The 21,685-nt window shown below is 53.8% G+C and overlaps 9 protein-coding genes across 9 annotated transcripts; 3 read left to right on the top strand and 6 right to left on the bottom strand.

Annotated features, from left to right (window-relative positions):
* Positions 1 to 652: 652 nt before the first annotated feature.
* J4E87_003398 (uncharacterized protein) lies at positions 653 to 4,397 on the top strand (the record flags this gene model as incomplete). Its single annotated transcript, XM_049375026.1, has 3 exons — positions 653 to 1,501; positions 1,643 to 2,231; positions 2,995 to 4,397. The coding sequence occupies 3 exons, from the start codon at positions 653 to 655 to the stop codon at positions 4,395 to 4,397; spliced, it is 2,841 nt and encodes a 946-aa protein (XP_049234948.1).
* A 291-nt stretch (positions 4,398 to 4,688) lies between these two features.
* On the bottom strand, positions 4,689 to 5,735 carry J4E87_003399 (uncharacterized protein; the record flags this gene model as incomplete). Its single annotated transcript, XM_049375027.1, has 1 exon — positions 4,689 to 5,735. One exon carries the CDS (start codon positions 5,733 to 5,735, stop codon positions 4,689 to 4,691), a length of 1,047 nt encoding a protein of 348 aa, XP_049234949.1.
* Positions 5,736 to 7,458: 1,723 nt separating this feature from the next.
* Positions 7,459 to 8,652, bottom strand: GLE2 (RNA export factor gle2; the record flags this gene model as incomplete). Its single annotated transcript, XM_049375028.1, has 3 exons — positions 7,459 to 7,822; positions 7,874 to 8,343; positions 8,395 to 8,652. 3 exons carry the CDS (start codon positions 8,650 to 8,652, stop codon positions 7,459 to 7,461), a joined length of 1,092 nt encoding a protein of 363 aa, XP_049234950.1.
* A 1,160-nt stretch (positions 8,653 to 9,812) lies between these two features.
* Positions 9,813 to 10,492, bottom strand: J4E87_003401 (uncharacterized protein; the record flags this gene model as incomplete). Its single annotated transcript, XM_049375029.1, has 2 exons — positions 9,813 to 10,079; positions 10,139 to 10,492. 2 exons carry the CDS (start codon positions 10,490 to 10,492, stop codon positions 9,813 to 9,815), a joined length of 621 nt encoding a protein of 206 aa, XP_049234951.1.
* Positions 10,493 to 10,885: 393 nt separating this feature from the next.
* Positions 10,886 to 12,149, top strand: J4E87_003402 (uncharacterized protein; the record flags this gene model as incomplete). Its single annotated transcript, XM_049375030.1, has 5 exons — positions 10,886 to 10,888; positions 10,936 to 11,248; positions 11,329 to 11,501; positions 11,573 to 11,853; positions 11,966 to 12,149. The coding sequence occupies 5 exons, from the start codon at positions 10,886 to 10,888 to the stop codon at positions 12,147 to 12,149; spliced, it is 954 nt and encodes a 317-aa protein (XP_049234952.1).
* A 550-nt stretch (positions 12,150 to 12,699) lies between these two features.
* Positions 12,700 to 14,682, bottom strand: J4E87_003403 (uncharacterized protein; the record flags this gene model as incomplete). Its single annotated transcript, XM_049375031.1, has 4 exons — positions 12,700 to 14,163; positions 14,211 to 14,294; positions 14,342 to 14,600; positions 14,675 to 14,682. The coding sequence occupies 4 exons, from the start codon at positions 14,680 to 14,682 to the stop codon at positions 12,700 to 12,702; spliced, it is 1,815 nt and encodes a 604-aa protein (XP_049234953.1).
* Positions 14,683 to 15,076: 394 nt separating this feature from the next.
* KEX1 (Cell death protease) lies at positions 15,077 to 17,107 on the bottom strand (the record flags this gene model as incomplete). The annotated part of the gene is made up of 3 exons (XM_049375032.1): positions 15,077 to 16,474; positions 16,522 to 16,882; positions 16,941 to 17,107. The coding sequence occupies 3 exons, from the start codon at positions 17,105 to 17,107 to the stop codon at positions 15,077 to 15,079; spliced, it is 1,926 nt and encodes a 641-aa protein (XP_049234954.1).
* A 978-nt stretch (positions 17,108 to 18,085) lies between these two features.
* On the bottom strand, positions 18,086 to 18,926 carry J4E87_003405 (uncharacterized protein; the record flags this gene model as incomplete). The annotated part of the gene is made up of 5 exons (XM_049375033.1): positions 18,086 to 18,142; positions 18,198 to 18,316; positions 18,365 to 18,475; positions 18,532 to 18,549; positions 18,608 to 18,926. 5 exons carry the CDS (start codon positions 18,924 to 18,926, stop codon positions 18,086 to 18,088), a joined length of 624 nt encoding a protein of 207 aa, XP_049234955.1.
* Positions 18,927 to 20,270: 1,344 nt separating this feature from the next.
* J4E87_003406 (uncharacterized protein) lies at positions 20,271 to 20,837 on the top strand (the record flags this gene model as incomplete). Its single annotated transcript, XM_049375034.1, has 3 exons — positions 20,271 to 20,306; positions 20,373 to 20,456; positions 20,511 to 20,837. The coding sequence occupies 3 exons, from the start codon at positions 20,271 to 20,273 to the stop codon at positions 20,835 to 20,837; spliced, it is 447 nt and encodes a 148-aa protein (XP_049234956.1).
* Positions 20,838 to 21,685: the final 848 nt, after the last annotated feature.

Consider the following 21,685-nt stretch of genomic DNA (forward strand, 5'->3'; position numbering starts at 1 on the left):
GGATGACTTTGCCAAGGCGCTAACATCGAGACGCCGAAATAGCTTCGTCATTTGACGTTGTCGTTGTCCTGCCCTCCGCCCAGCACTCTTCCATCATCAGCCTTCCATCCGCAAATCGTTGTCTGAATGTCTCATATCGCGCACAAGTGCGTATCTGCATATGCCAGCCGCTTACGTTACAAATAGCCACAGCTAGCACGCTGTAGATTCGCCAGATTCGCCACATCTGCAGCCGAGTGAGATTAGCCCTCGTTAGAGGCCGATCTCGCCTGTCATTGGAGTGCACTTTGAGGGACCGAGATTGCAGATTGTCCATACACACTTCTAGATGCCCTAGGGTAAATCTAGATGCAATGGGAATGCGGCACACGCAGGTGGCCAGTGAGAAGATACCAGAGTGCATTAGCGCACCCAGGTGCGAAAAGCTACGCTAGCTCCCTGCCGACCCGCAAGTCCTATGGCCGCCTGTGTTGAGTCGGCTCGTCTCGCGTGGCGATATGCAAACTTTCACTTCATACCTCACGATGTCTGATGTTTGTTGAATGCAAGTATTTATTGTTTCTCTCTACTGTTGCAACGCCAAAGCATGGAGCCTGAGAAAGCTAGTGGACGCCTCCGACCTTTCGTGGTTTAGTCGCTGGTACTGCGCATCATGGGTCAACATTGGGACAGCCGCGAGGAGACCAAGACGGACCGCTATGGGATGAGGAGAGAACGCGACGTACTTCTCCTTTATGGCGCAGCCTTTCGCAACATCCCCCAGGTCAACAACCTGGAAAACCATGTACCTCGCCTGTCTTTAGACTCGACACTGACAGCCTTGTGTCAACTTACGGCCATCCGTATGGGAGCACAACGGTCCATGATATCGCTCATCGACGACGAACGACAACACATACTCGCAGAGGCAACTCGTGACTTACCCTTACGACCAGAAGCGCCAGGTGATGCTCCAAAAGACCTTTGGCTCGGAAATGTTAGCACTCCGCGGAGCTGGGGCATATGTGAAAAGGTCTTGGAATTGGACCGGCATGATCACCCAGTCTTTGTCATCAACGATCTTACCACAGATCAAAGAACATGTCTTCGCACCGACGTCCAAGGGAATTCCGACATGCGCTTCTACGCCAGCGTCGCGTTGATGTCTCCGAACGGCGCAGTAGTTGGAACGCTTTGTATCTTCGACAACAAGGCTCGAGAGGGTGTTTCGAAAGAGGAACTCACTTTGTTCAAGGACCTGGGCTCTACAGTCATTAATTACTTGAACACATACACGATCCGGGACAAGTACAGGCGAGGAGAGAAGTTCACCCGCGGTCTCGTCTCATTTGCTGAAGGCGCCTCTTCTCTTGCTCCGTTTGAGGGTGAATCTCGGCACAACTCGATGGCAGTCTCCCAGACATTGTGGGATCCATCATCCACATCATCGCGAGATGAGAAGGACAGAGCACCTACGGATAGAGCCAAGACTGCGCAAGAAAGAGACGAGTCGCACCAGACTGTTCCCAACCAATCACTATCAGCAAGACCGAAGGCGAGTCGTGCCAGGTCTAACCGACATCGGTCGATTCGTTCGCTACGTAAGGAACATCACCTTGCAAGTTTCTGATACAGGCACTGACTTCATGCTAAAAATGTAGAGGACTCCATCTTACCCACCGACTCAAAGTCCATGTTCTCTCGTGCTGCAAACTTATTGATGAGCTCGAGCGACCTGGATGGAGTGCTCATCCTCGATGCGAGCGTTGCGGCAAGCGGGGGACAGCGTCGTAACAACAGTGCCTCAAGGAGCGGAACTGAAGCTCCCTCCGAATCGTATCGATCTAGATCCTCCAGCGATGAAGCGAGCTCAAACAGCACTGAAGGGTATGCCCGCGGCACTTCCTCCTCAACGTCCAAAATGTGTCAGCTACTTGGAGTAGCCACCCCAAGCGACAAAGAGCCGGAATATGGGACATTGTTGGAACCTGACCTTTCCCGCCTGTTTCACGAATACCCACATGGCAAGATATTTACCTTCAGCGCTGAGGGCGATTCCTTATCCTCGAGTGAAGAAACAGTCTCGAGCCTCAAGGTCGCTGAACATCTGTCACCTACCCCGCTAACGAAGCGCAAGACCAACGATCGAACACAGCGAGGATCGGCTGCTATACAAGCGATGTTTCCGAAAGCACGCAGTATTGCTTTCATTCCCTTTTGGGACTTTGAAAGGTCCAGATGGTTCGCCGGCTGTCTGTGCTGGAGCAACGATCCATACAGATTATTGTCAGCTTCTGTGGACATGGCATATTTCAAGATTTTCAGTCACTCAATCATGAGGGAGCTCTCAAGACTAGATGCCGCAGCCTTGGATCAGGTGGGTAAACGAATAAAACGCCAATGTTGCGAGAGCTAAGAATGTGTCACAGGCCAAGTCGACGTTTATTTCGTCTATTTCACATGAGTTACGTTCGCCCCTGCACGGAATACTGGGTACATTGGAGTTCATCAAAGATACGCCGCTCGACTCATTCCAGACGAGTATGATGAACTCTTTGCACGCTTGCGGTACGACCCTTCTTGATACCATCAACCACCTCATGGACTATGCCAAGATCAGCGAAGAAAAGAAGATAGTGTCCTCGAAAAAACTGAAAAATGAGAACACAATACGGCTATCTTCGAAACCATTGAAAAGCCGGCGAAGAAAGGTCTCTGCATTTGATCTCGGGATCGCGACTGAAGAGGTAGTGGAAGCGGTGCTTTCTGGGTCATCGTATATTCCAGCCACATCCAGGCTCATGGAAGCACCCATATCGCCTACAGATGAACATGCAATGTCGTTTCCGCAACGCCGAGCACGTTTCGTCGTTTTCGACTTGGCTTACGATGACGATTGGGTCTTTTCATTTCCAATTGGATCTTGGAGAAGAATCGTGATGAATCTGTTTGGCAACGCTGTCAAATATACTGAAACGGGGTATATCCATGTTTCCCTACGATCCAGTAATCTAGCAGAAAACGCCGGTGCTCCTACAGCAATCACACTCACCATTACGGATACTGGCTCAGGTATGAGTTCTAGTTTTCTCGCAAACCGCCTCTTCCACCCATTCTCCCAGGAGAATCCTCACGCGCCAGGCACAGGCTTGGGTATGAGTATTGTGCGCCAAATAATCGACACGAACGGTGGCAAGGTTGAAGTCAGCAGTGACCGCAACGTGGGCACCAAACTCATTGTCAAACTTGCTCTCGCTAGACCGGAGGTACCTGGTACGATGACAGCGGAGCGCGCGCAGTTTCTGTCTTATCTGCCGAGGCTAGAAGGCCGGAGAATATGCATCCTTCGCAAGACGATAGAGAGACCAGTTGAAGACAACAGTCTCTCCAAGACGGACGAAGGCCTATTACGCTTCACTAACGCACTGGTCTATACCTTGGAGACGCATCTTAAGATGGAAGTCGTGAAAACGAATGAGTGGGAAGGTCATGATGCCGACATGGTCATCTGTCCGGAGTTGTCCTTTGACTACCTCGCTACGATTCGGAAACGAAGGCCCAACGGCCAGCGCGCCCCAGTGACTATCTTTGTCGGTATGGATGCACTCGAAGCAGCGACCCTGCGCTCTGACGTTCGCGTGACCAATCGGGAGTCGGTAGTAGAGATCATCACCCAGCCATGCGGACCGTATAAACTCGCTTGGGTTCTCAACCGATGTTTGGATCGTTACGAACACCCAGCTGAAAACTTGCAACCCACTGGTGTGTCCAGCCCGCCGCCGCAGCCCATGTGGCAAAGTCCGCCACGAGAGTCGCGTCCTTCAACACCAATGAAGTCGATGCAGAGTGCGATTGAGTCTCTCGATTCAGAATCACCTAGACCGATTGCTCCTTCTACAGCTGGATCCACAGTTGCGCAGGCTTCAGTTACTTCGCCTACGTCGCCTCAAGAAGACGACCCTGTGATATCGCACACACTCATCGTCGATGATAACCCATTGAATCGACGACTTCTCGTCGCGTTCATGAAGAAAAATGGTCTTCAATTCGACCAGGCATCAAACGGACAGGAAGCTGTGGACAAGTACCGAGAACGACCGCGCAAGTACGACGTTATATTAATGGACATGTCCATGCCGGTCATGGACGGCATGAGCGCTACACGAGCCATCCGCGAATACGAGCGAAACAACAAACTGGCAAGGTGTTCTATTGTCGCACTTACTGGGTTAGCATCGTCAAGCGCTAAGCTGGAAGCCTGGAGTTCGGGGATCGATCACTTCATGACGAAGCCCGTCAACTTCAAGGCGCTGGGAGACCTTCTTAAGAGTGACGAGGTGCGGAGGCATGCGAGACCAAGCGAAGGGGATAATACTGCGGCAGCAGCTGATATACCTTCTGAGGAGTGTAAGACGTGAGGCTGCAGCGGCTGCTTCGTCGACCCACTCAAGATTCGACTTCGCGCCTATAGAGTGCGGGAGGGACTACCAGCTCCGCGATCCTTGTTGGTTTTGAGTTACGACTGCGGCACTGACCATTTCTAGTACATGATCCATGGCCCCACAGTTATGAACCAACACGCCGCGTCCGAGAGAACAATAGCAGGTCAGAGATTTCCTTGACTGTAGAAACCATTACCAGCATCAACCAATCGCAAAGATCAAGTACATAGTGCAAACTGCGCATACACCTATATCGAGCCATCTACTTTACTCTTTCTCCACCGTCACAGTGAACTGTGGCTCTTCCAACCCATACAGCACCGTCCCATCCAAAACCCAATTGGACAAACAAGCCCCACATCCCGACAGCGCGCCAAAAGGATTAATCTCCACCAACTGCACACTCCCATCTTGCTGCAGCGCAACATCAAAACTAAACCCATACCTCAACAGCAACCCCATAATCTCCTCACTCAGCTCTTGCTCCCCATACGCCACAATCTCCCCCAGTACCATCTTCGCCCCCACATCAACCAACCCAACAGTCCGCTGCAATTCAAACCCCCATGGTGCTTCAAACCCCATCGGCCACCTATACTGGCTAATCGCACTAACCTCAAACTGCGCCGCGAGTGCCTCCCGTCCTATCTTCGCAGCAGGTGGCGGAACGAACACGCGAAACTCCTTTGCGGGATCCATCTCCTCATCCCACGGATTCAAAACGAGTTTAATCTGCATCTCCCTCCCTTCTTTCTTCGCATCTTCGAATTCGCGTGTCAGACAGCCGTACGCGCGCATACTGGAACATATCTTTGTGATGACGTCTTCGGCTGTGGAACTAGGTAGTTTTCCTCCCATGGGCGAGTCTTTGGGCGACATCTGATCGAGGCGGATGAACCATTTCCGTTTTCCATCGAGGAGGCCAGCGAGTTTCTTGCCTGATTTAGTGCAGTGCAGTGTTTCGACGACGTCGTTTAGCAGCGACTTATGAATCCGGTTCGTAGCTACCCACGCGCTGTGGCAACGCAACAAATCCTCGTACAGGAAACTGGGGAGGAGGATTTCGTGGTACTCGGCCAGGTTCTGGGAGGTCGCGATGTGCGGGTGCCAGAGTGTGTAGCCGTAGGGTGTCCAGGGCGGTGTTTCGTGCGTGAAGTGTGAGTTGCATGGGACGACGGGGCTGATTTCTGAGACAAGGTGGTGGGCGGTGCTGAAGCGTTGGGAGCGGGATGATGGGTTGGAGGAGTCGGTGTTGGCGGCTATGGCGGCGGTGTCGGTTAAGACGAGAGAGTAGGGGATTTTGCGGAGGTGCATTTTGGGAGTTGGGGTGGGTTGGTTTTTGGGGAGCGGAGTGTGATATGGAGGGGATAGTGTAGATGATTTGAAGGAATGAGAGTGCTGTATAGATGAGTCTTATATGGCAGGTGTGCATTGCTGATGTTGGGTGTGGAAGTTGCGTACCGTGGTTACGATGGAGTCACGACATCCACATCTGGAACGTGAAGGGCGTAACGACAGTTTGATCATGCCCCATCGTGCATTCTGCCCTTTCAAGGCAACGACGAAGCCCGATCAGGTATCTCATGTTCCTAGTCTATCCTCATTCTCATCATGCGCCCCACCGTCATCAGCTCGTAAAGTCGTCTCCACAGCCTCTCACTCCATACTCCCTCCTGCAGCTCCTTATCTCGTTTCTCCCACTTCAAAAGGACAATGACGCATTCCTGTTCACAGTAAAAGTTCTCACATCCCAAAGCAGAAGAACATACCTCATTCCAGCCTTTTCTCACGCCCCACCCCCAACCACTTTATCCATAGACTCCTCTGAACCACACACGTACCCACTCACTCACCCATCCCCCATCACGAACGAAAAGATCCACTTACCTCCTCCCTCCCACCCCGAGCCATCGGCCCCCTTCCCCCCAAACAAAGTCGCGCAAAAACAGTGGCAAAGCAAAACAAAACACAATAGATTGGCAGGCCGCCCCACACACATCTAACAAGCAACAAATTCCCCTCTCTGAAGGCTAGGTTAGCAAGTCTCCTTGTGCGGGTGGTATGCTTGTCTGTCCCCCCCAATCTAGAGGGCCCCACGCAAGGGGGGCAGGTGGATGGTTGTAAGGAAAATCGCTGGTAACTGGTACTTTGTACATCCGGGAGATATAGAGTGTATCTGCGTCCCGACGCGCAGGGAATGCGCGAAAAACATGGAAATAAAGGGGGTGGTGTAGACGAGCGAGGGGGGTGGGGGCGGGGCGGGAGGTGGAGCTGTGAGATGCTTGGTCGGGTGACTGGGTGGTTTGTTAGCATGGCGGTGGGAATGTGGGAAGATGGGAGGGAAGGGGGAGGGGTGAGTGGGTGAGTAGGTGAGTAGGTAGTTGACTGCTTGGAGGCAGGATGGAGGGAAAATTGAAGAGTTTATATATACATAGGGGACCGGGTTTGCTGTCAAGCAGCTGATGTGATCAATCATGCGCATTGAGTCTCGGTAACTTTTGTTTCTGCTCGGAGCCCTGATGTTTAGCCCACATGGTCAATACAGCTGCACCCTAGACGACGACACTAGCACAACATGCACATGTACCCCACAGTCACAGTCAACGCAAAGACTATACAGTAACAAGATTCCATTTTCCTGCCTATCCTACTCTGGAGCCTCCACAGCCCATGGTACTATATCTCTCTATACGCCAGTCCCTTGAACGCTAATGCAGGAAACCAAGAAAAAACTTCAAACACCGTGATATCGTTTGATCGAAGCACAGAGAGTACGTAGCGTGCGGCCGAGCAAATGTCGATCTGTACAGACCCAAGCACGCACGCACTGTTCTTATAGACCTCGTAATCGACGACTTGGCCTTCCGGGCGGCATACTCGCAGCCAACAAAGCTTCGATGCCCGCCGCTTTCGCCTTCTCTCTCGTCTCCGCTGTCGTCTCCGCTCTCATCTCCGCTTCTTCAGACACGGCTTGTCAGCAAAAGCGCCAACAAGTCAAACAGGAAAGAAAAAAGGAAATCCCCGAGTTACTCAGGGATTACCTCTTCTTACTTCCAGGCCTGGGCTTGCACTCGTCTCCCAGAATGGGGTGAAGTTTAATCTTGATGGGGTAGTTTTGCGTGTTGCCACCGTAGCCCTTGCTCCAGTCGTAGCTGACGGCGTAGGCGAAAATGTTTCCGTCCTTGCTGAAGCCCGTCGCGACGATGCTGCCGCCGACCTCGGGATAGCCCTTGAGACGGTGCTTGGCGTCCTTGTCCCAGAAGTGGAAGGTACCGTCGGAGCCGGCGGTGGAGAAGGTGCCGTGTTGGGGGTGGAAGGAGATGGCGTTTACGGAGTGGACCTTTGCGATGTCCCGGTTGGCGGGGTCTTGCTGGCGGTGGCACTTGAAGGAGAAGTTGAGACTGGGTATGAGTTAGATGGTTTGGTGAAATGTGTAGACGTGAAATGCTTACCTGGTGTCCTTGTCTTCGACGTATTGGATAGCGCATCGTCCTTCGATGGAGCCGACGGCGAAGCCAGTCGCATCTGTAAAGCAGCTCACGGCCCTTGTCTGCCACTTGAGAGGGCTGGTGATGGTCTTGTAGATGGTTGTGGGGTTCGAGAGGTTGACCATGTGGATGTGGCGCTCGGCGGTTGCGATGACGAGCAATTGATCCTTGATGTCCATGCTGTAGACGCGCTCCTGGCACGTCAGAGTACCGACAGGCTCGGCACCCTGGAGGTCCCAGAACTTGACGGTCTTGTCCCAGGAACCAGTCGCGACGTAGTCCTTGCCGCCGGTCTGGAACCAGCGGACGCACTTGATGCCGTTCTCGTGGGCCTTGGCTTGTTGTGCAGGGACGGTGCCGCTGGCGGGGGCAGTGCGGAAGTCGACAATGTTGAGCATGCCTGTTGAGTCGCCGGCTGCTATACGAGTGCCATCCTGATAATGTTAGTATTCGGACATGGCTGCCAAACATGTTGCTAAACGTACCTTTGACCATCCGAGACCCAGAACATGACCCTGGCATTCGAATATCCACTTTCCTTGCGCGCCATTGCCGTTGACCTCGTAGATGTAGACCTTCTTGTCCCAGCTGCCCACGGCGAGGAAGTCGTTCGTCGGCGAGAATTGGAGGTCAGATATGCTGTCGCTGGGCAGTTGGCCGGCCGGGACTTCGACGTCTTTGCTGGTGTCGCCGGTGGTAGAGCTAGCAGATGCGGCCGGTGCGGCCTGACCGAAAAGAGCCATCTCTTGTGATTACGTCCCTGTATCTGGGCGCGTTCGAAGTGCGGGTGTTGGTTGTTGCGAAGCTTTGCGCGAGGTTGCGGTGTTGATCCCAAGCTTAGACGAGAAAGTAATTCGTACGCGCTCGTACGGAACTTTCCAGACACGTGGAGGTGTTTCGAGATCGGCAGCAGTGAATAGGGTTGCTACGCGCGCAGCAGACCAGATGACTTTATGTTCTTCACCGACGACGCGCTCAGCAAAGAAACAGGCGATGCACCAAAGCTCTCCAGGCACCCTTGCAGGCGCCAGTCCGCTTCTGCCTAGCGCGCCTAGCTCGGCCCCCGGCCTCCGCCCCATGTTAAAAAGTTTCCGTCACCCACCTCTTTCTTCTTCCAACGTTCCTCGCTCGAAGAATCGCAACGAAGCTTACGCACAGAGCGCCCGCAAGGGTGTCTCGTCTCGCGCTTTGGGAGAAAGTCCCCGGACAACGATCTTTCGCGATCGCACTTTCAGCAACGAACCGCCATAGAAGCCGCGGCTTCCACTACCGACTACGACTCTTTCCGCGTCTCTTTACCCGTTCGCACTCCCTTTTAGTTGGCTTTCCGAGGTCGTTGGTGGAGGGGCTGACATCTGGATGATGATATGAGTCCGTTGGCTTCCTTGCTCACGTGCTGAGGTTCGCTGCAATACTGGGAGGAGGGGGGAGACACCGGGAAGCGCCAGGTATGGAGGGTCTTCTCGTCCAGTTTATGGTTATGCGATTGCCTTCCTGCACTTTGGTCAAACAAGGTGTCACGGATGGTAACTCAATGGGGCTTATTCTTGAGGCGAGGAACGTTCATTCACCCACACACTTTTCGGATCTGAGGGTAGACACTCTCTGACAAGGGTCGGAGTTGATGGGCTACTACGCGCTTGGTCGAACAAGCCAGATTCATCCAGCCATACACGGTTCATATGATGAGACAAATGGAAATAGAGTCAAGCTCTGAGGCTGTGTAATCCCAAAGTGGTATCACGGCCTTTGCTGAATTTTCTACGACGGTATCTGATGAACCTTGTGGCTTAGATAGTCATGAATTGAAAAAAAGAATCTTATCATAACACCTTTTGCCTCTTTGCATTCTTACTCGTTCCTGTGGTATCATCTGTGAAGCTTTTCATCTTCTCCCTGGTCTTCATGCCTCGCTACCAACAACAAACTCCTTGACCTCCTTGTACGCCTTGTCCAGATCATCGTTAATCACAATCTTGTCATGCGGCGCCTGTCCACTATGCGCAAACTCCATCTCAACCTTCGCCTGGTTGAGTCTCTTCAAGATAGCCTCCTCCTTATCCGTCGCGCGACTCCTCAATCGCTTCTCCAGAATCTCCATAGACGGCGGCTGCAAGAACAAGAACCTTGGGCGAGGGAACGTAGGGTGGTTTGCGACTTGCTTAACGCCCTACAGTAAACTCCGTCAGCAAAGATGCGCTTTGTACTAAACAGTGGGCAAAGACTTACCTCCATCTCAATATCCAAAATACAAATCTGTCCCTTCTCGGCAATGTCATTCACAGCCTTGACACTCGTGCCATAGTGGTTCCCACCAAACTGCGCATGCTCCACGAACCCCTTCTTCTCTACCAAATCCAAAAACTCTTCTTTGGTTACGAAGTAGTATTCCTTGCCGTCTTGCTCCTCTCCCCGGGGCCCGCGCGTAGTGTGCGATATGCTGAAGCCGAATTTGCCGGGGTACTCGTCGAAGAGGCGCTTTAGGATGGTGGATTTGCCTGCGCCAGAGGGCCCGGAGATGACGATGGGTTGGTTGGCGGAGAGGGCGTCTTTGGAGGCGGGGACGGGGTCGGTGGGTGCCATTGTGGAGGGGTGAGTGGTGAAGGTGCGGATGGGGAGTGTTGTGAACGTGGGTCTTGTGTGGAGGGATGGCAGCGAGGAGTGAGTCAGGCGTAGATGGGAAGGTAGCTTTAGGCTGCCGCTTCGTGACTCTTTCAACAAGATCCTGGGGAATCGCGAGAGAGTCAATGGCATGCCTAGTCGTGGATGGGGAGCTGTCGGGCGCGGCGGGGTGTGATTGGCGGTCAAGCTAGGGGTCCTCGTTGGTGTTTGGTGGGGCTCAAGTGGGATGGTCGCGTTTTCGTGTTGCCCGTACTGACGACATCGAGCTGGAATTTAGCTCTCAGCTCCAAACTCCGCGCATGTCACGATAATCGCGCCCGGAAAACAAGTCTTCAGAGCTGCAGATAAGTCAATATGGTATGCACCTTCTGTATTACCCCCAACACCATTTTAACAACCCTCAGTCGAAACAATACCTCACCCTCCACACAGTCGACTCGGCGCATCCCAAAGCAAGCGACATCTTCGCCGTAGCGCCAACCAGCACCCAGCTCCTCTCCGCCTCGGGCTCAAGCAGCATCAACGTGTACGATACCACAAACGCCGAATTCCCCGTAATACAAACACTCAACAAGGCGCACCCACTAGGCATACACCACCTAGTAACCGCACGGGAAGAGAAGGCACGACGAGCCGCGAGCGCAGGCTTCGAAGGCAAAGTCAAGATATGGAGTCAAGATGAGGATGGCTTATGGAGTGAGGATGGGGAGATTGTTGGTGGGTACGCCTCCATGCTTTCTTTGGGCTCGCAGGAAGTCGTGTTGTTGAAAGAGGGAAGGAGCTGACAAGTACTGCAGACCAGAACAAGCCAGGTGAGATATGGGCCATTGCGCTGAGTGCAGATGGCCAGTATCTAGCCAGCACCAGCATCAACGGCAAGATCAACGTCTGGAGCCTCAACAAAGAAGAAGGTATGCCACGGATACGCGAGTACGAAACAAAAGGTAGCTTCGGTCTATCTGTAGACTTGGTACGCGCTCCCTCCCTTCTCCCATCCCACCCCGTCAATCCATACTGACCTACTGACCTACCCACTCACAGTCCCGCAACGGCACATACACAGCCTCCGGCCACGAAAACGGCTCCATATACGTCTTCAACAACGAAACTGGGCGCCTCGCACACTCTCTCTCTGGTCTCGTCCACCCCGTTCGCGCCGTATCCTTCTCTCCCGCATCGAAACTACTAGCAGCAAGCGGCGACGCACGCATCATCGCTCTCTACGACGTAACATCCGGGGAGCAAGTCGCAAACTTCACTGGCCACGGCGGGTGGGTGTTGAGTCTGGATTGGAGTGATACGGGCGAGTATTTGCTATCTGGGTAAGTCGTCATCCATACCCATACCCATACACATCCCAACAACCGACCACCATGCCATCAACGCGCATTTTGAAGGTTTGCAAGACACCTAGCTAACACAACAACCTCACAGATCCCACGACTCCAAAGCAAAAGTCTGGCGCATAGAAACGCGATCCTGCGTAGCCACGCATTCCCACGGCGACAAACCGCTCTGGAGCGCAAAGTGGCTGCCGAAAGCGGCGGGCAAGAGTGAGATGTTTGCGTTGGCGGGCGGGAATAACTCGATTAGCTTTTACCGTGAGGCTGCTGGTTGAGCGGGAAGGGCTCGATACCGACAGGTGTTGAAGAAGAGAGGGGATGTGAGTGCTCTGCCGCTAAGCTCGAAGCTCGAAGGAGGATGAGATGCAGAGAAAGCGTGTGACATGCAAGGGGTGTCGAGGGATACTGGGCAGGATAGCTGGAAGCTGAGTATGGAGATGTGTGTGATGTAGTAGCATCGAGCTTAATGAATGCAATGACTCTCAAACTCTTTCCTTGGATGCGTTCCTTTTACGCAGAGTCAAATCACATCTGTATCGGTGCATTCCCAATGAAGCCCGAGAAGCAGCAATCCTCAACACAATCATGTCCCTGTAATGGTTGGTATCAATGTATCAGATTCCTCTACTCTTTTCACGACAGAAACGCTCATTTACACTATCCACTCCCAAGAAATGATAATCCCGAAAGACATATCCCCGCTAAAACATAACCGTCTCATCACCCTTTTCATAACGCCAAAACACCCTCGCCCTTACCACCAGAATAACGCCCTGTCCACTAACACAGCAGTACGAAAGCAGCCTGGTGATCTCCACTGGTACCTCACGTACTAGCAACACCGCCATTCTCCACCCCGGGCGGCGCATCAACCCTCTGTTTCTTCGCCTCGGGCCCCTCGCTCCCCACGCCCCCATTCCCATTAACACCCACATTGCTAACATCCTGCAACGCGGCTCTTTCTCTCTTCACACCCCCGGGACCACCACCAGCACCAGCAGCAGGATTGCCATTACCAGGCCCCGCACCGTTGAAGGTAGGCGGCTTGTACTGGCCACGATTCGCACTAGGACTCATAGCGTAGTTTGGCGCGCCGGGCATGCCAATGCGGCGATCAGCTTGCATGTGTGGGTTTACGACGTTGGGGCGGTTGAAGGAGCCGTTTGACGTGACGCCTGGTCGCTGGGGTGGTGGTTGAGGGGCGGGGGGTGCGCCGACGGCGTCGCGTTTGATAGGTTTGCTGGCCCCGTGGTCGACGCCGGGGGTGCGTTTTTCTTTTGGTATGGGCGAGTCGGCGTTGGGGTTGAAGGAGGGGAGGTTGGTTAGGGAGGCGGAGTCTGAGGCTTGGAGGAGCTCGGCGGCGCGGGAGGTTACGAAGCCTACGGGGGGTCGGTGGTTGGGCGGAGGTGCGTTTTGAGCGGGTGTGGTCGTTTCTTGGGCTTGTGGTGCTGGTCGTGCTTGGTTCGGTGGTTGTTGTGCTTGGGGTGGGGTTGGTCGGAGAGGTTGGTTGTTAGGAGCGGCTTGTTGGTTCTGGGGCTGCTGTCCTACGGGTCTCGAGGCAGCACCGTTTTCGATTGCTGGTGGGGCCATGCGACCGCCATTCTGCACCGATCGAGGCTGCTGTTGAACAGGAGTTTGTGGCTGTCTTCCGTTCTGCATGTGAGGGGTAGGTCTACCGGGTGCCTGGTTTGGTTGCTGTTGTTGCACACCGGGTTGGCCACGTCCGGCCTGTGGAGGTCTGCCGTTGGGCTGGCGAGGGGGTCCTGTGTTGCGAACTGGTGAGGTGCGACCAGACGATACACCATTTGGTTTCGCTGGCTGGATAGCGCGCGGCGCTGCCGTCTCCGGGGCGGACAATGTCTCTGACAATGAGAACTCGTCGCCATGGCCCTCTGAGACATCAACTCCGTCGAACAAGTTCTCGTCCGCATCGTCGTCAAAGTCAGCGCCGAACGACTCGTTGTTCAGGTGATCTGTACGCGTGCGAAGGACCTGGTTGGGTCGAACCGGTGTCTTGTGCGGCTCCTGCTTGACCACAGCTTGCTCCTCAGGTTGGGGTGGCGGTTTGAAATCGTTGTGTCGGTAGAGGTTGTCTTCCTGGAATTTGATGGGTTTGACCTTCATAACCTGGACCTTTTTGAGATACTCTTTGTCGTACAAGCAGTTACCGAGGACATTGCCAAACGTGCGTAACGAGCGCTTCAAGCCATCTGTTGCCGCCTCTTTCTTGGCCTTTTCGAATGATGCTGCTTTGCCTTTGCCGTTCTCTATTGAGCCGTAGCCAATGTCCTGACGTGGTATTAGCAAGGGTGATATTCGTAGAGCGACCTCAATACCTCGTGATATGTGCCATCCTTCAGCGTGATCCTCACTACTATTGAGAGACCCAAGCTGACCTTGCCGTTTTGAAGCTCGTCAACCTGTCTTTGTCAGTGTGCATTTGCCTCTCAGATAGACCAAAACATACGTAATCGATCTGCACCTGCCCCAGCGAGCTCGACCATCCATTGAACCCAAAGACTTCATTCGCAAGCGCTATCGCCTTGTTCCCCTCCAGGTACGCCACCTTACCACCGCCATTACCCGGCCGTTGCGATATGTATTCCGGACCGAGTTGTTTATTCAGCCGACTCTGTAATGTCGCGATTTCCTTTGCTGTGAAGCCGTTTACGACGCGTTCTTCGAAGGGGTTCTTGACGTTGCCGCCGTTGTATTGGTCGCCTGGCCTGCATCGTTGTTAGCGGACTTTGTTGATGTAGGGAAACGGTGCGTGGGGAACGCGTAGAAATTCTGTACGTACGCAGGCATTGTTGTTGTTACGATGTGGTGCGCATGGGTCGCCGCTTTGCTGAAGTCGAGGCGTCGTGGCTGAAGATGACGCGCCTTGGGACGGCAGGAACGCGGTCGCGCTAGTCCCGCACTCACGTGCTCTCAAGGCAGCATCGACCAGACCCACACTCGAGTGCAGCACTAGCAAACCTCAACCAGGCTTCAGCTGTCTGAAGTCTCCATATACTCAGTATTTGGAGGTCCACGTGAGAAGGGGCAATAACTAGTTATGCGCGTCACCATTAGACAGCCACCGTACACCAAGTATATGCTGGCAAGGCAAAGTCATGTAATTTCGGCACCCAATACGCCTGCAATGCTATAATCCTATCCTAGTATATTTGTGAAGCGCCGTTACAAACATCCCAATCTATCACGAAGCTTCCTTTCTCCTGCCCCGATCGCTCGAGCTAGCCTCCTCATCATCACTATCAACGCCCAAAGAGAACGTGGAGTCATTGTGCGACTCTCGCCCCTTCTCCGTGCCCACGCTCGCATAGCCATTTCCTGGCTTCTTTGGCACATCGTCGAGATCATCAAGCTCCCGTTCGTCGAAGTCGGCAGCTTCAAGATCTTGCCTGCGTTCTTTTCTGCGGAAGTTGTCGAGGCCCATACCGGTGAGAAGAGACTCTCGTCCTTCGTCATTGTCGGTGCTCTTGTATGCGCTGGTTGTGCGCCTGCTGCGCCACCACAAGAAGCCGCAGAGGCAGGCGACGATGACGACAACGACGAGTGCGACCTGGCCGGAGCGAGCGTAGGCCTTCCACTCTGCGGCCTTGAGCTCCTTGGTCTTGTCTTCTTCGGCTTGCGTCGAGTTGGGGTGGTCGCCAACGCTGGTCAACGGACCCTTCTCGCCATCGATGAGGCTGTCGGCAGGAGCACCACCGATGGCCTCAATGTTCACGCCCATGAAGCGATCGAGCATGTCCCGAGTGCGCCTGGGGTAATCGAAAGGAACCATGTGGCTGGAGTTGTAGAAGACAACATAGGTGAGGTTCCGCGCCTCTTGCCATGTTCCAGCGGCTTCGCCTTCGAACATCCAGTCCTGCTTTGCGTTCTGCACACCAGGGGATGCTTCGAACCCCTTTCCGCCGTTCCACTTCATGTTGCCAATCATGGCCTCTGTGCCAACGTGGTTGCAAATGAAGTCCTTGTCACCAGAGAACAGGAGAGTCGGAACCTGCTCGATGAGTTCAGGCAGAAACTTGACAGCAGGCTCGCTCTTCCTGGCACGGAAATGGCCACTGACAGCTCCGTTGCACTCCTGCCAGCCGGTCTTCTTGTCGGGGTTGATGTGAAGAGCCTGAATGACGTCCGGACGGCGGAGGTAGGGAGTGACCTGCGCAAGATCCGGGGGCCAGTTCATTCCACAGGATGAGTCGTCACGGAGACGGATGTCGTACATGTTGAGACACTGGTTCATCGTGTCGGCTTTCTTGTTCTTGGTCTCTTCCAGAATCCTGACCATGATTTGCTCGCACTCGCTCGTGTCGACGGTGTTCATGCCGCCCTCTTCGAGCTTCTTGACACATATCCTCTGTTGCTCTTCGACGCGTCTTGCCGAGTCGGTGTCAGCCCGCATGAGTCCATTCTGGTAGGCAAAGGGTATGTAGGCGAGATACTGATCGACTGGTGATATCCACCCGTTTCCGATCATGAGACCCTTGAGCGCCCATGGTGTTTTCGAGAGGTTTTCTTTGTTACGTTTGAGGATAGCGCGAGCGATGTAGGGAATGTGTTGTCCAGCGTAAGATTCACCGGCAATGTAGAACTACCATATGTCAGTATGCCGCGGGTCCACTTAGTCAAGCCACTCACATCGTCATGCTCGTATTCGGGAAATAGCGCAAACCACTTCTCCAAGAAGATAATCATGTGGTCGGCCATTTGGTCGAGTTCCGTGAGGTAGCTGTTGGTGTTGACATAGCTGAAGCCAGTGCCGACAGGCTGATCCACGAAGAGCAAGTTTGCGAACTCGTCCCATGAGCCATTGTTGTATTCGAGATTGCCGCCTTCGCGCACTCTGTATGGGCCGACTTCCATCATGGCGCCGTCCATCGAGGAACAGCCCGGCCCGCCGTTCAACCATAGTACAGTGCGCTGTTTGTCTGCGATGTGGCGGTTCTCGTAGTGCCAGAAGAAGAGGTTGCCGTTGTTCTCTGCATCGACTTCGATGTGTCTGTTTGATGAAGTCAGTACTGTCATATGTGTGCGCATGCCTCTCCCAGTCTGCTTACCCTGCGTGCATCTTAAGCAACGGCTTCGGCGCACCGGGCAGGTCGTGTATGAAGTAGTCGGCCTGCGTCTTCTCCTGCGCCATTATGCTCGGTAGCCATGATACCGTCGCTAGGAGGCCACCCAGGAGCGCCGTCCGCCATCGCAGCGGAAAATGTGAGGAGGCCATAGTGAGGCCGCGTTTCGGAGTTGAGGCCGCGGAGGTTGCGGTGCGCAGTCGCTATATCATGGGAAGTGAAGGGAAATAGGGCACAGCGAGTGCAGACAGAGTAGTGATAGGTGAATGCGCAGCCTGGCACAGTGTAGGGTATAGGCGCTGAGGTGCGAGAAGATCGGACTCCAGAGTACAGCTTAGGTGGCTACTGCGGCGGCGGCTGACGAGTCCGAGTTGGGATCCAGAACAGGGGCCTGTCAATGTAGATCGTGAGACGCAAGACACGCGAGCGATCCACAAGGGGGATGGCAATTTCAACGAGTGATCTTGTTCGTTCAACAGTCGAGAACGAGCGAAGAAAGTTAACTGATGTCAATATTATAGCGAGATGCCTGTTGAGGTACATCTTTGGGGTACCGTCCAAGCTTCGTCCCACGGCCAATCACACGCCACAGTGCCCATTCCGGCTACTGCCATCTCCGCGTCTCGAGAACGCGCATCGCGCCCCAGCATCTGACACGATGCAGCGTTCACTCATGCTTCACACATGTGTCAGCTCCGTCCTCAGGCCGCAAATCTTCCGAATGCGAACCCCAAATAAAATGTACACGCGTCCCTAGCCGCCGATGTTCGCATGCAGTTGTCAATCTCACATCCCAAGGTTCGCCGGGCTGACAATAACTCTTTGGACTACGTAGACTACCATCCCTCTAGCACCGACTCGTTATGCCGTCATTCCGCGCCAACGTGAAAGACGTTCTAGAGCACCACAGCATCCGATTCGGTCCGTCTGGTCGATGCCCCGACAGAGAGCTAGAGTCCCGCCTAGTACTACACCGCGGACCCCTTTCTAATCCTCGAAATGCTTTTTTGGAATTCCCGCAAGCGGTACATGTCAACGATCGTTGATGACTGTGTGCCACAGTGGCGCATGCTCATCTTCCGTGCTGTTGGTACGCGAAGATGCGCCCGGGATGCGAAGGCAGCCCGTGTTCAGAAGAGATCGTTCAGGCTCTTGGCTGAGTCTTTGACGATCAGCTCACGCATTCCCTGTGTATCCGATTAACATCGCGTACTGAGGCATGGCAACGTCGGACACGCTTACCTTGGGCATGATCGGTTCCCCGTTGTCGTCCTTGACGTAGCGGAACGGCATTTGCGTGCTCTCGTTCTTGTTGATCTTGAGATCAGGATGGTCGATGTACGGGATCTTGTCGACGGGTACTGCGCCTCGTCAGCAACATGCATCAGCGTCTGAATTGTTTGGCATACCCTTGTCTTGCACGCAAATCCTCGTGACACGTACTGCTGTGTCAGTCGTCATCTGTACTGGTCCCAGGCGGCGTCCTTGATATCCTTTCTTGCGCAGCTCCGAAGTACGGTCTATGAGTAGTCAGTCAACTGTGCACATGTGGAACAAGGGTGACAGTATTACACACCTCGTGGTGGGTCGTCTCCTAATCAAGAATCAGCTCTTCCATCACATTTCTTCTCTGGATGAGTGCGGATGCTTACCAAGTATACCGCCGAACAAGAAAATGTCGAAAGTCTCGCCATCTTCTGGACTCAAGTCCTTGGCTGCGGCAGGATCCAGCAGACACACTTTGTCTTTCTTGTCCGCATAGGTTTCCTCAATACCTCTTGTCTCGACATTGAGTCCCTTTGCGCCCTGTAGGTTGGCCGGTAGCTTCAACGAAGCCGGCACTGAAGACAGCAAGAACTGTGCGCCGGATGCATGTGACTCCGCCGCGATACTGGAGTACTCAAGAGATGACCATTCCTCGAGCTCAGGGTCCAGATGTTCCACCACAAAGGTCTTGCCGGTGCCAGCCATTTTCGGGATCTCTGTGATTGGAGGTGGGATGCGCTCCCGGTCTTGTGTATTTTTTGACGTGATAGTTTACTGCAGTGGTTAAGCGAATTACTCAACAGGCGGGGCTCTGTAAGATGTGTTCAGGCTCGATGTCGTGTCTTGCTTCCTGTGTTCTGGATCGATGGTGAGAACCTTGAAGCCCTGCAGTAGTATCTCGCTAATCAAAGTAGGTGGTGGTGGGGAGCATGGCTGACCTTCAGGGTTTGATAAAGTCTAGAACTAGCGCATCGAAGCAGCCTATCACGCTCGAGCAAACCGTCTATCGTGGTAAGCGGGGAAGCATCCTTTCGTAGTTGCAAGATAAAAAAAGTGCATCGTGATTCAGTCCAAGCAGTGTTCCATGTGACGTCGCCGCGCCCAAACTCCAATGGCACAAAATACCGACACGGCAAGCTCTTTCGAGCTGGGCCCTGGCGATCATGGTGGGTTCAGAGGCCAATGGTGTGCACGCGTGACGTTGTGAAGGTGCCGCGTCTGGTAAGGTCTACGGCAATCCAGCGTGCAGCGTGCATCCGACCAACGCGCGTAAGGGCCGGTTGGTTACACTTTCGCGGAAACGGCTGCTTTGCCTTGGTGTCTTTGTGCGAGTTGCGTCAATTCATCCGTTAAGTAAGCCACGTTTTGGGGATTGTTCACGTCGGCCCACTCGTCGCCTACATATGTGCTGCGTCTGCCCCTCCTTGAGTGACAACCTTGAGCGAAGCAATTGAAGAGACAGCAACGCCCAAGTCTATTACATCACCGCAACTGTTCTATACATTGCTTCTAACAAATACACCTGACCCTCTGCAACTCTCAACAGGGCCTCTTTTCTTTTTTGCTTTGTTGCTCGATTGATCTCGTGCAGCATTCCAAGCAGCTGGAACCTCGGGCGATCCAGGCTTATCGCATAGTCGAGCTGGATAGAGGGGCACTCCTCCCACTCCCACCCAAACATCGTCGCTTCAACAGCACCAGAACCACAAGCCAAGCGAGTCATAACACGTCGACGTTGTTGTGTTGTCAGGCAGCAGCAAAGACACACGCCCGAGCTTTGTCGGCACCCAATCGTCAGCGCTGGAAGCCGGATCAATCACATCTATTCACCCTGTCCCTGTCACATAACGGGTAACGGTACTCGCCCAAAGTGGTCAGCGCGAGCCAACGACAGCAACTTTTAAACAAATTGCGACCCTTGACCCTTTTCTGTGTCGGCCGTCCAACAAAGAATCCACTCGACAGACACTCTGCGCCCTTCGCGAGCAGCTGCCCCTCTGACGAACGTCACTTGCGATCCGCAACACCACAATCACCACCACCGCAACCATGAACCCGCACCAGCAGAACAAGGTCGATGTCAGCGTACGTCATAGCCGCACAGAAGCCATGCGCGACCTCTAGGAACGTGTCCAGCTAACAGCGATTCAGAAAATGTCGGAGCAGGAGGCCAAGCTCTTCCGTCTCTACGGCAAGCTGCCCAACAAGAAGGACTTGCTCCAGAACAAGCTGAAGGTATGAGAGCCTGCGAAACATTCGCGTCCGCATCCCTGCTAACCATGGCCGCAGGAGCGCAAGTACTTCGACAGCGGCGACTACGCCCTCTCCAAGGCCGGCAAAGCTGGTGACGTCGGCGTCACCCAAGTCGGCCGCGAGCACCCCAACCCCGAAAAGATCCCACACATCGCCCCGCCCACGCCCACCGGCCAGAACGGCAACGGCAATGGCAACGGCCACAGGGACAGCGTCACCGCCAACGGTCAAGGCGAGTTGGCAGGCAGCCCCGTCAAGGAACACACCTTCCTGCACCGCGAGACGAGCCTGAACCGCGAGACCTCCGCGTCAGACTTTGAGAACAACGAGAACGTCGAGGAGGGCGGCGCAGTCAAGGCATAGACGGCATACACCCGTTTGTCGCTAGCACTTCTGCGCGCTCCCCCTTTGCCTTCCTTTTGCTGCACTCATTTGGCGCAACCTTGGATGACGGGTGCCCAAAATGTATACATACGCACCCACCCTTTTTCGAACGGCCTGAACCCGGTTCTCATCGTCATTTACGGAGTCGGATGCGGCGTTCCCGGATGAAGCGAGCTTTTCCCATCACACGGCCGGCCGAGCACCTTTTTGCATCGGCACTCACAAACGCCTCATGGCTAAACATTTTTTTTTCCTTTGCATATGAAGTCGGGGAGCACAGGCACGTTCTTCACTTCTTTGTGTAGTATGTTTGATAGGGGATGAGTGGGCTTTGCAGAGACCGGAGCATGTTCCGGGTGCTCTTGCAAGGTTGCCAGACTCGGATCTTTCACGGCCGCGAGCGTGTATGCTTGTTTGAGTAGAAGATTATCGTAGCAATATGATTACTGGAAAACTCAGTTTTGGCTGTTTAATTGCATGGTGATGACTTGCGCATGTCTGAAAGGAGGATGCGCTAGTGGATATTGGAGCACGTGACTCGCTGACGCCTGCCCCATCAAGATCCATGGATATCTCAGTAAGCGCACCCACAACGAAAGCTTCTCAGCACCTTACAAGCTTCTTTTCTAAAGCTTTGACCTACTATTTCTACTTAAACCTTCTCGCTTCTAAGATTAATCACAAGCCGCTGTCCTACAGCAGCCGCAGCCCTTAGTAACACTACTACTACTAGGCCGCGCCTATCCTGGCCCGAATTAAGGGCAATTCCTAAGGATGCTAAACAAAACTATAAACACGGAACTACATACTGCCCACAGCTCTCTAAA

The sequence above is a fragment of the Alternaria ethzedia genome (assembly GCF_023757985.1).
Source record: "Alternaria ethzedia strain BMP 0044 chromosome Unknown scaffold_6, whole genome shotgun sequence".
NCBI classification, from domain to species: Eukaryota; Fungi; Ascomycota; class Dothideomycetes; order Pleosporales; family Pleosporaceae; genus Alternaria; species Alternaria ethzedia.